The sequence below is a fragment of the Tachypleus tridentatus genome, chromosome 7, assembly GCF_004210375.1.
Source record: "Tachypleus tridentatus isolate NWPU-2018 chromosome 7, ASM421037v1, whole genome shotgun sequence".
NCBI lineage: Eukaryota > Metazoa > Arthropoda > Merostomata > Xiphosura > Limulidae > Tachypleus > Tachypleus tridentatus.
This window is the reverse complement of record NC_134831.1, coordinates 154,988,663-155,001,760: the sequence shown is the minus strand read 5'-3', so window position 1 is coordinate 155,001,760 and position 13,098 is coordinate 154,988,663. Positions and strand designations below refer to the sequence as shown.

At 31.3% G+C, this 13,098-nt stretch overlaps 1 protein-coding gene across 4 annotated transcripts in view; it reads left to right on the top strand.

Moving 5' to 3' along the window:
• Positions 1-13,098, top strand: part of mim (missing-in-metastasis) — a 105,913-nt gene that overhangs the window by 73,266 nt on the left and 19,549 nt on the right. For 3 of the 4 annotated variants that reach the window (XM_076514887.1, XM_076514888.1, XM_076514890.1), the window contains one exon: positions 4,681-4,803. The exons of the other annotated variant lie outside the window; for it this stretch is intronic. In XM_076514887.1, the coding sequence (XP_076371002.1) occupies positions 4,681-4,803 (123 nt within the window). The remainder of the gene's footprint in view (positions 1-4,680; positions 4,804-13,098) is intronic. 4 annotated transcript variants of the gene reach the window in all.

Below are 13,098 nucleotides of genomic sequence, written 5' to 3'. Positions count from 1 at the left end.
GAAATGTGAAACCTGTAAGGTAATACGTAGTATCTTTATATTCAAAATGAAAATCACATTGCATGTGAAAATCAAGGTGTGAGTGCAAGTAACTACATTAAATAATGAACGTTTAATTATCAATAGTAGAAAAATTCAAATTTAAATGTCTTATTTTTCTCAAACTATTTCATCAACTAGTTTTATTTTTTCTAAAGAACTTTCATGACAGTTACGTACCTACTTACCGTCTTCGTTCTGTGTTTAAGTGCTATAGTTGATCAAACAAATAACAATACTACAGGCAATTACATCCACATTAGTATAAGAACTATATAAATTTGTGTCAATTAACTATAGAAGTTGAGCATGGCATATGTCAAGGGTTGGAAAATTTATTTTTCTTTCCCAGTGAATACAGTTGTAAGACTCTGTAGAATTACAATATCATCTACACATTCATATACACAACACACATACTTATTTACATTGAGCTCCTGCTGAAGTGGAGATTTTTCACTGTGCATGGATCATGTGAGAAGAAAACTGCAGTTTAAGTATTTTTAAATTTTGTTTTTTAAATAAATGAGTTAAAACATAGATAACATAAATATTAAAATAAAAACAATATTAATTTCTTTACCATACATTGGTATTAAAGTTGTGTAATTAAATTTTGAATGTAACTCATAATGAGCATAGAAAAGATTTAAAAATGGTGTTGTCTTGTTAGGGTTAAATTATACTGAAAATCCTGAAAAATTGTGATCTTAAATGTAACTGTATGATGAAATCAGTTGTAATAGACTCTGATTTATGAATTTTATGCATATAATACATAATTCTAGCATGAGAGCCTAAAGGTGTAATTTCTTTTCAAACATTTTCTAAAACAACTGTTCAAAAGTGCCTCTTTAATTAAGGAGCCAATAATGAACAGCAACCTATCTGAAACAACTTATCCACTCTTAAAATTATGAGCTCCTTTTAATTTTTGAATATCAGTAGTTGTTTATTTAACTCTTGTTTCATGAGGAATTGTCAGTTTTGGATGTGCCATTATAATACATCTACTAATAAGCTCATTTACTGCTCTAATGGGTGACATGTATTTGTTAACATCCTTTTTTTTACCCAAGTGTTATGTTTGAGTTTTTTGAAATGAAGTGTCAACAAAAAAGATCACTAATGTGTAAAAAAGTTATTTTTTATTGTTCATTTATGATGTTTCACACTAAACTACTTTTCAGTTGTTGTTTTTTTCATGTGCAACTGGTGTTTGAATAAACATGCTTATTTCTTTTATATGCAAAAACGGCTCGTTTGGGTTAAGAAAATATTTTACATAGAAGAGCGAACAATGTTTCGACCTTCTTCGGTCATTCGTCAGGTTCACAAAGAAAGAGGTAACTGACCGGAAGCTGACCACATGTTTGAAAGGGGTTGTGTAACTGTGTGTCGAAATGTAGAGGGCGGTATTAGATGTTTGAATATATAATTTTATTTATTTTATTATATTAATATAGGTATAAAGGCGTTTTATATATTCAAACATCTAATACTGCCCTCTACATTTCGACACACAGTTACACAACCCCTTTCAAACATGTGGTCAGCTTCCGTCAGTTACCTCTTTCTTTGTGAACCTGACGATGACCGAAGAAGGTCGAAACGTTGTTCGCTCTTCTATGTAAAATATTTTCTTAACCCAAACGAGCCGTTTTTGCATATAAATTTCTCAACAAGTGGGTTTCTCGACATCACTGATCATGCTTATTTCTGTTTAATTCATGTAGTAGTTCACATTATTTGTGTTTATATGTATTAATATTTGCCTTATTTGTTACATAATATTGTATATTTACTAATTTTTGATAAGAAATAATATTAAATGAAATTAAACAGAACATCTTAAAAAGGACAGGATTTATTTTTAAAATTTTCAATTCCTGGTTTGAAATGTCACTTTAATGAAGTGTTGATTCCAGTATTTGAGATATAATGTTTCATTAATTTAATATTTTGTTGCTGAAACATTTTTCTTTCATAGTCAATGAAAAATAGTTAAGAACTGAACTTGATAATGATTTCTGTAAGTGTATATAGAATACTGTTTGAACTATATGTCAAACTTGAGTCTTGTATACATTGCAGTCTCTTCATTTTAGTACAGAGTTGTTTGTTTTCATTTTTTTTTTTAACAAAGAAAGATTTCCATACATTTTAACTTGTAAAACTTCCTAATGTGACTTCAAGAGACCAGCCATTACAGTATAGTGGTATAGTGATGTTTCAACAAATAAAAATTCACTCATTCACTTTAAGGATTACTGATACTGCTTGAAAGAGACCAGTCATTTCAATAAGCAGTTGTTTTTAACACAAAAAATTTAATCATTGTAATATTTAAATGTGGTTTTTACTGATGCAGCCTGAAATACATTAGTCATTGTTATGCAAAGGACCTGGCATGGCCAAGGAGTTAGTGTTTGACCTGTAATCTGAGGGGTGTGGGTTTTAATCTTTATCACACCAAACATGCTTGCCCTTTCAACCATGGGGACATTCTAATGTGATGGTGAATCCCACTATTCATTGGTAAAAGAGTAATTTTTAATATTGAAAAATTTAATCTTTATTTTAACTTTTTGAACTATTAATGTAACCTCAAAAATAGATCAGTCATTACAGTTCAAAGTATTTTTAATTGAGGAAAAATTGGTCATTATTTGAAATTGTATAACTTACTGATTCTGTTTCAAACATACCAATCTTTACAAATGCAATAGTGTTCTCGCAAACAAAAATTTACTCATTTTACTGACTTGTAGGACTTACTGATGTGGATTTAACAAGCCAGTCATTACAGTACAAAGGTGTTTTAACTGAGAAAATGTAGGTAGTTGTTATAACTTTTAAGACTTACTTATGTGAGTTTAGAGAAATCAATCATTAAAGTACAAATTAGTTTTAACAGAAAAATTGATAATCATTATTTCAACTTGTACTTGTAGGACGTACTAATATGGCTTCAGATAGACCAGGTAGTGGTAAATTTTTTAGTGATCAAACCTTGCAATTGTGCACTACACATTTTGAAAAACAAAAATATTTCCTGCCAAAATTTGTGTGATATCATCACCAGGTAACTGTCTTATATTCAAAATATAGTTTCTGTTTTAGTGAGTTCATTTTATATGCAGCATTAAGTATTTGAGGCTACTTATGTTAAAACAAAACTGAACACACAGATGTTACTATAAATTGAATAACTTATTTTTGTGTTCATGTTTTTATATTTCAGTTGTCAAGACTCAACTCCAATTTTGATTACCAGACTAATACTGTGGCACCACTAAATCCTTTAATATTATAGTACAAAGTTGTTTAAACAAAGAAACATTCTATCATTTTTGAACAACTATTACAGTATATATACCAAACAGTTCGTGGTTTGTTTTGAAAGCAGGTTTATGTGCTTTGGATTGCCATTCCATTTTAGATACTGGCTCAGTTTTCATTTTGTAGCCCTAAAACAAATTGATGGTGTGTTCTATGATATTTTCAAGTCCCACACGTATTATGATTGTTATAAACCGTGTTTATATTTCATAACTGTCTCTTTTAGTTCTGTTATAGTAGTTGATTGAGACAATAGTTTTGGAATGACCTGATGGAATATCATATATTATTGGCCCATTTTTCATTAAGAGGAAGGTAACTGGAAGAAGATTACTTTGTTTTTCTCTATGCAGATGTTGCTTTCCCATCTTGTATTTGCCATATATGTTAGAGGATTTGTGATTTTAGCAAATTTGCAAATTGTATATTAAAGTTAAGTTGCAATTAGATGTCTCCAGAATTTTATTTGATTATGAAATGATATCATTAAGAGTTTAAATATTAAAACATCATGAATAATCAGAATATCTTGTGAATACTGTAAGTCAGATCTTGTAAAAAGCTATGTTAAAGAAGACTCAAAACTAATTACACAGACAGTCTTACAGGACTGTATATATCTAAATTTGTATGTCTTTATATTGGTTTTACCAGTAGATGGGCCACTGGCATAATCTGCACCCTCTTCTGATTTTTCATCATTAGACTTTTCTTTCGAGGATATATCAATCACTTGATATTTATCACGTTTAAATTACATTGCACCTTAAAATTATTGTGCAGCACACATTTTGTATCATGTTGTATAGAGAGTTGTCAAGTTTTAAGTAATTTTACATTGCTTCTGCATTATAGCTTCAACAAATACATTTTACAAGAAAATTTTTAGTTAAATATCTTTCAATTTTTTGATATAATAATTTTAAATCACACTTTGAATATTTTTTCTTGTCTTTCATCAGTCAGATGTTTGGGTAAACAATACTGATTATTGAATCAGTCTTATAAGAAAAAAGTTTTAAATAAATAACTAAGAGAATTTAACAAACCTGATTTCCATAATCTTAATTTACTTCTCTTTAAATGGTATGTTTGTTTCTTTCTGATAAGCTTTAAAAACTGTTTATAACAACTGTTCACTTACACTGTTATATAGTATTGACTTTTATGTGTACTGTTAGCTGTAAGTGTTTCATAGTGAAAGAAGAAATACAGGTATTTTTTTTAAATAATTGATATTATTATTTTATATTCTTGCATGCTCTCTTTTGTAATGGTATATTCCATCCATTGCAACAGCATCCATCTTTAGGTGGGCCTTTACGCCTTTCAAGCATCTCTTCACAGGACTCGGGCTTTACCTCACAGGATACCTTGTTTCTGAGACCTCTCACACCTCCTCCTTCAAAAGTTTTAAACCAGGTATTTCAAAACAGAAAACTTACATATGAAATACAAAAAGCCTTTTTAGGTTGAGTTTCTTTCATGATGTTAATAACTGTCACTAAAGTTATGAATGTCATTGGCACAATGCAAAGCATCAACTTACCCATAGTTTTCCCCTTTCTGACCTTTTACATAACGTATTGCACCAGCATCAGGATGATGTATGTAAGATCTGCTTTTTTAACTTAATTTAGGTTTTCCAGTTGACAGTTGTACTATCAATTTTGCTCATTACAAATTCTGTTGTTATTGTTAATTACTACTGCAAAAGTTTCTACCAATACTGGATATTCTACAACTTTTTTGAAGGCCTTAGTTATATGGTCTGCCTCTAGTGTGCTTGAAACTCCCTTGGCATTAGTGTTGGTCCTTAATGGCCAATGAATCCAAGCATTTAACTACATATCTGATGATGTTCATGACAGGTTTTACATTCATGTGGGTGCTCAGTTGTGAAATATCTGCCTATTATCATGATCATGAATAAAGAAAAAAATATCTTTTATTCAGGCATTCATCTATCCCTACTTCTGAAGAAGCTTCTGCTGGTTTTATTTTTTTTTTCATACTCAGTTATGTTCTCATTTAAATCTTGAAATAATTTCTGTTATGTCTGAGAATCCTAATGCTATGTTGGACAATTTAGTTCTTGAATTTTTCTTTATGTTTTATGCCTTATCTTGATATTAGGATCATTGCTAATCCTTTAGAAATCAGCTGAAGGAGGTTGTCTTTCTTATACTCATCATACTTCTCAAGTTACTCACCTTCACATCAATTTATTCTGTGTGATCTTCCTCTTTGGCCCATTGTTAATTTTCTTCATTACATGCTGTTACTTGTATTATTCTTAGACATTCCTCTTCACTGTAATCAGTTAGTTTCTGTTATTCTCCTTATTCTCTTAGCCAGGATCAAAGTTTTACACTCTGGTCTCCTTTAGCAGTAGCTCTTGCTGATGTAGTTTCTTTTGCCACGTGGCTTTTCTGTTTTTCGACATGCTAGCCCAACATACTTTGTTATGAGATATTCATCTCTCAGATTTCAATGTTGGGAATGCAGTTATTGAATTTTTATATTTTCTACCTTATCTCAATTTTAGGGTTATTTTAGAAATCAGTTAAAGCCTTAATCAGTGATGTCAAGAAAACCCACTTGTAGAGAAAAATATATATGTAAAAATGGCTTGTTTGGATTGAGAAAATTTTTTTATGTAGAGGAGAGAACAACGTTTGAACTGTTTTTACATATATAGTTAAATTCTTCTGTAATTATTAACTCACATTTCAATTTATCTTAGAGGATGTGGCTTTCTGCCTGATATTTTACTTTTTTTTTATCCATTGTCTGTCAATTTTCTGAACTACATACTATGACTTGTCACATTTTGATACTTTCTTCTTCAGAATAATTATTACCTGTGAGCTTCTATATGACAGTGACCCAAATCCCTAGTTGACATCTTGAAAAATCAGAATAGTAAACCATGAGTGATATCATACTGAGATGATGACAAATCCTCTTCTTATGGGCTAGAGCTTAAATATTTTAAGCACCTATTCTGCTTTCATTCTCCTTATTGTCGAAGGCTGATATATTTATTTTGTAGTCTTCCATAACTGCATTTCTCAGTAACTTAACTTCTTTTGCCATATTCTTTTGACAACTTAGCCCATCATACTTTGTTATTTCTAAGGCAACTGAGTATTGTAATTCATAACTAACATCATTCGTATTGTAGTTCATTACAAAAGTAAAACTAGTGTGTGAAATTGTTTCAAATTTTACAAGAACTTTCTTAGAAGTATGTAGATTAAAAAATCTTCAATTTTGAGTTTTCTGTTTTTTTTCAATAAAATTTGTTGTTAATGTACTTATTACACTTAAACTCTGAATGGTTCATCTGCAAAAGTAATTTTCATGCTAAGTATAAAAATACTAATTTTTACTTTACAGTTTTCATATTTCACTTCAGATATTATTTGCTATTTTTTCTACATCATCATTACCTCTAGCTGTTAGCATCAATGAAATGTTTAAAATTAAGAAATAGAAATATGTACATATCTCTTAACTCTTTGTTGATTATTTTAATAAAATTTTCTTTGATTCACATGCTTAATTTTATATCTTTATTTTTCTTATCTTTTTTCTTATAGTTTATTTGTATTGTTTTATTCTCCTCTTCTCTATCTTTGATTGTTATGTCAACATATATCAACAAGAACCTGTGGGTGATATTATGTTAACTTTGGCTTTCAGGTTTAGCCCCTCTAGCATAATATTTCTTGCACTTGCAAGTTTCTCAAATCTGTTACAGTGATTCAAAGAATAGAATAATTTAAAAAATAATTAAACCTTTCAAATATAAATCTTACAATGATAATAATACATGATTAAATTTAGGTTTTACTCTTATATTTTATTTAATGTAACTGTCTATCAAACTGATACACATAAGGAGAGAGAATTTCCAAGTGTACCAAACACTGCTCTCAACATTGAACTTAGTTTCATTTAAACACCATTCAAATGGGATGTATAATGTGATTTGTATTAAGACAAACAATTTTCAAGGGTGAAATCTGCTCATTTTACTGGTTATGAGCATTCCATTCAACTTAGAACAGCTGCTTAGCAACCCAGCATAGCATAGCTTAAACTCAGGAATGTCTATTTTGATTCATTTTCAAGGCCAACTCTAGAAATATATATCAAGTTAGTGGGAAAAGAACTTTGTGTACATGTAGTTTATTTTTTGTTCATAGTCCTTCTTTGTATAATAAAGTCTAAAGTTCATTTGCTATAGCCACTTGCACTTCAATTGAGAGCAAATGTGATATTTTTAATTATTGTATTAGCAGTTTCTTTTGAAATTAAGGGAAAAAACTTTAATTAACACTTTGAATTATAATGTACTTGATAGTGCTAATTCATTAAAATAAAGTGATAGTAAAGGTTTAATTAAATTTTGAATATAATTTCATAACACTTTGTGACATGCAGAAAAGGGTTTTAAAAAGTTGTACTTCATCAGTCTTCTGGCATAGACTTATTTCAACTCATCTTTTTCTGGAGGCACTTTACTTTCAGATAGAAAACATGAAGGTCTTACGGAAGTTTCTTGCCATAGCCATTAGATGATGTTGGGCATGCAGAATGCTTACATATCCCTATTCACTCATTATTTCTTCTTTTTGACATTACAGGAGTAGATCATCAGTTCACTGCCTGTCTCTTTGCTCCACAAGTATTTGTCAACTAGTATAATTTGGGCTGGTCTTTTGTATTCACATGGTACTGATTTTTTACTTTTACATGAATAGTTAGCCTATGCTTACAATTGTATGTATTCGGTCTTTTACACATGCTCAGTTTAAACCCAGCTGTCTTTATTTCTTAAAAGGATCATTTATAAAACCAATTCCCTTTAGTACCACCACAGTATGTGATACCTCTAAGGTTCTGGTTCAACACATCTAAAGTACACTTCAGTCATCTCTTGTGATGTTGCATATCTCGAAGTCTTAATGTACATGCTGATTTGTATTAAATAACACCTATGACCAAAGCATTTTTTTCAGTGTACTTGTGTATGACATTTCCCATGAGACCTTGTTTCTCATTGTGGTCTGATTTCACACCTGTTGTCAGACAGCATGTATATTTATTCAGTTGTTCTTTAGAACAGTATCCTCATTTTTCCTGATGCTATAGATCAGGGGTGGTCAAATTTGCTTAACATAAGAACCATGTACGATAAATTTCAGATGTTTGAGAGCCACAAGACATGAACAAATATTACACACTCGTTTTTATTGTTATATGCTTATTTTGTTATATAAATTTTATATAAGTATTAGTAAATACATGTATGTAATAATATTTATTCATGTATGTAGTTTGTAAACTGTTAATTTGTATTAGTTTCAATGATCAAAGTACACTTGTATATACCAAAGCTTTTCAAAGTTGTGGCTGATTATTGTTTTAACTGTATTGAGCATATTTAATATGGTAATGAACTAAGGAAACATCTGAGAAAAATATGCAAATTTGAGTATCATTAACATTAAATGAGACTGCCAAAAATAAAAATAAAAAGGGTAAAACATATATTTTAATGATATTTATTTGTCTTAGTAAATATCTGATCAAAACATGGAGGAAAATATGTAAAACAATAACATTAGAGATATTTTAATCAGATACCACCAAAAAAAAATTTACTCTTATCATAATAATTCTCTGACACAAACAGACATTTATACCATTATCAGGCTATGTACTGCTAGTAGAGGTCTCATGACTTTCCATCTTGGTTGTGAGTCCTTGAAATTCTGGCTGATATGTTGTCAAGGCTCTACGAATTAACTCCGTCAGGTGTTGATTTGTAAGGATTGCATGGTGCTTTGACTTCACAAGCTTCATTACAGAGTACAGTGATTCACAGCAGTATGTTGTGCTGAAAATTGAGATGAGTTGCACACTGGTTTTCTTCAGTTCAGGATATTTTATTTCTGTAACTTGCTTCCAGAACTCAGTTTTGGAATGGGATTTATGGATCATCTTCAGACACAGGTCCTTTTGTAGTTTTGTTAGTTCCATTTCCACAGCAGATGATTTTGTAACCAGAGATTTGAGAATTGGACAACCATCATTGATCATATCAACTGTGAATGGACTTACAAGAAAGGCAAAGCAGAGCTTCAGCTTCTGCAAGTCCTCAAACCTGTCTAGAAAATTATCAAGCAGTCCTTGTAACTTTGTATTCTTTCGATTTGTTGTCTTTTATTTCAATATCAGGGAATATATTTACTCTCCTATTGAAGTTTCTTGACAGTATGGCTCTTTGAAATAGTCTTATTTTATTTCGAAAGATCAGAAACAATCTTATCCTTCCCCTGGAATGCCAAGTTGAGGAGAGTTTGTAGATGATTCATTATATCAGTAAGGAACATTAGATCTTGCATCCATTCATCATTTCCCAGTTGAGGATAGAATCTTTTCTTTTCTTCAGTAAAAGTAATATTAGGCTCCAACAGATCCACAAACCTATTTAAGACATTGCTTGTTGACAGCCACCTCACAGTGCAGTAGAAAGAGACATCACTGGGTTTATCTTCAAGCTCCAGTTCTTGAATAAAATTTTTGAACTGTTGGTGGGTCTTCTTATTCAAGTGTATGAAACTGATGATTTCAAGAACAAATTTCTTAACATCTTAACTTGAAGTAACTGGCTGCCAGGTGTTCATAATGAATAATGCAATGAATGTTGTCAACAGTGTCTGTTAGCTATTTAGTGATGATTTTAATACAGTTGACTTGTATTTCTGTAATTCTGATATAGGTGGATAATCAGACTAAAGTTTTTGTGATTTGTTTCATAGTGGTGTTTCAAGTTACTGGTTTTGTAATATATGAGTAACACATTGCAAATAAGACACAAAGGTTTACCTTCTTTAACAGTGAATGCAAAATCTTCCTCCTACTGTGGCTTAAAATTCCTGTTTTCATCTTCATACTTTCACTTCTTACAATTTGATGATGCTATCTTTCTTCAGAAAATGTTCACAGACATCTCTAAAAAATTAAACTGAAAAGAAACAGTAAGCTCCAACACGTGCAATGCTACCAAACTCTACAGTACCCAGTATCATGCTAACATTCCACTAATTTCACTGCTTCACAACACAGCCACACATGCCATAATCATGTGATTGCAAGTCATGCCCACTAAAACTAACATTGTCAGCACTGGCTTGTATGATTACTGATTCTCCAGCACAATTCCTCTGTAATCTTTGTTGATTCAAAATTTCTTTAATCCCTGACTCAAATCTATCATTAAAATTAAGATTTAAATTTTTAAATATATTTACTCATCATGAACATTAAACTTATATTTTAATCCAGTGGACTCTCAGTTTATACCTGGCAAATAAGTATGAAGCTTGAAAATTGTTTTATTTACCTTTTATATTAATTGTGATGCAAAAAGGAGCTCAGCCAACATTTTATCGAGAGCTGCACGCTGTATGTCAAAGAGCTGCATGTGGCTTATGAGCTGCGGTTTGACAACCCCTGCTATATACTGTGTTATTTTCATGTGTGCCTTTCTTTTGACTTCAAAAATAGTGTCATTCTGGTTCTTGGACTCGAACAACAGCTTGATCAAGATGTTCGAACTTTGGGCTGTTAAGGGTACTGGCCTTGAGTTTATGCCACCTCTACACTATCTTTGGATATTAGCTGACACATACAGTTCCTCAGTGGTACCTTAAATCTAAAATTGAGGCAGTATTTATCCTTGCAGCCATTACTTTACTGCTCTTTCACTACTTTCTCAATTTGTTCTCCTTTGAATTGTCACAGTCCTTATAATATGAAAATTTCACAGAATGTTTCTATAGTTTGTTGGGTTATTTTGTAATCCTTTACCTTTTAGTTTTTCATTGGATATGTGTAAAGCTGGTCATTCAATGATCAATGCCTTTGCAACATCAGTTGGCTATTTTATTCATTATTTTGGTTTCCAGTTTCAGATCAAAATCTTGTTGCAGTGGATGCCCTAAGGAAATTTTGGGAGAACCTCATCCTTCAAACTTATCCTTCTTTCCACCTTCTCTAAATCAATCTACATTTTCCCATATTAAGTGCATTTTTATACTGTGAACTAGTCCCATTACAGCTGTGGGAGTATTTTCTTTGCCATCCTAAAATGTCTGGGTTTTTTCACAACCTACAGCATCATGTCTAGCTGTTTTTTGGTTCTTTATTGGAGAAGCTAATTCTCTTTCCCAACACCTAACCATTATCAGTGTTCTTTCCTGTCTGTTTGTTAGGTTTCTTTACAGATGTAGTGCATTAAACATAATATACCTTAATTTTCTTTATCTTCTCAACAGATTGCTTCTTTCCTACATAGTTGTTTCCTTACCATGAATTATGAGTTTCTTATTTAGCTTGTTATTGAGCTACCTTATTTTTAAACTTTAAATGCCATGAAAGACATTAGTCTCTTTGTTCAAAGACCATTTATGTGCCTTCTTAATTCAAAGACCCTAATTTCTTACAAATTGTCCTAATATATAACTTGAATTCATTTTTTTTCTTCTTGGCTTTTCCCTCTTTTGAACCCTCAATATCTTGTTCAATTCTGTCATCTTTCCATGCAAAAATGCTTTCTCTTATAGAAAGCCTTACATTTACATTAAAATTGAGTCTTCCTACCTAAAACTCTGACTACAAGAGAAGGTAAACATTTATTGTATTACTTGTTTTCACTACACCTGATTCTCAGTCAGTGAAACATTTTGATATCCTACCAGGACTGTTTGTTAATATCAGAGAATCTTGGAAGTGGTACTGATGCATTATGACAAATCAAATTCCTTAGAACTTGCTCTGACTGTATTAACAACTTAGCTTGTGCAATTAGTCTATCTTTGGTAATGTGATATTCCCAAACACATTAAAAGTAAGTTTCAGGTTACATCTTACTCAAATTGTACTTTGGTATATTTGGCATCCACGTCAAAGTATCATTTAGAGAATATCTAACAGGCCACATTTGGACAAATCCAAATACATTTTTAAAATTTTATTTACATCATGTTGCTGTTTTCTTCAGCTTCAGAATTCTATATGCCTCCAATTATGATTCTTCAACAAGCCAGATGGAATCCTTAATAGGTGAGTTCTATTGGACAACCACTTAGCTATTACATGGGTCCACACTTTTGTTGTTCATGTTAACTCACATGTCACTATACCACCCAATATATCTCTCAAAAATTACAGGAGGGAAATTTGGTTTGTGCATCAGAATAAAAAAAAAGTCTCTTCTTGTAGTACAAATTCTAATCAAACACAGAGACTTTATATATAACTTTGCATTTTGCCAAGACAAAGTTACACTTTGCACTTGTGTCTTCTAGAAGTGGATAGGGAGTGCCAGCCAGTGACTAATAATGCCTTGACAGGCACCTTTTCCATCCATACATGCATTTCTCGGTATAGTATTAGAGGCATTGGAGACAATTATTCTCCATGTGTTGTCTTAGGGCTGCAACTGTGCTAGAGAAGATACTTTGCTACTTTTTTTTTATCTGTTATAAATTATTCAGTGTTTCTGTTGTACTCTCCTAGATTTATAGAGCCAATCCTTGAGTCTGCTTGAGTATTATCAGTTCTTTTGGTTATCCAGTGGCTAGACTGTTATCATTCCATGATCAGCCCTTCTATTATAGAAATAGGGAACCTTAGCCT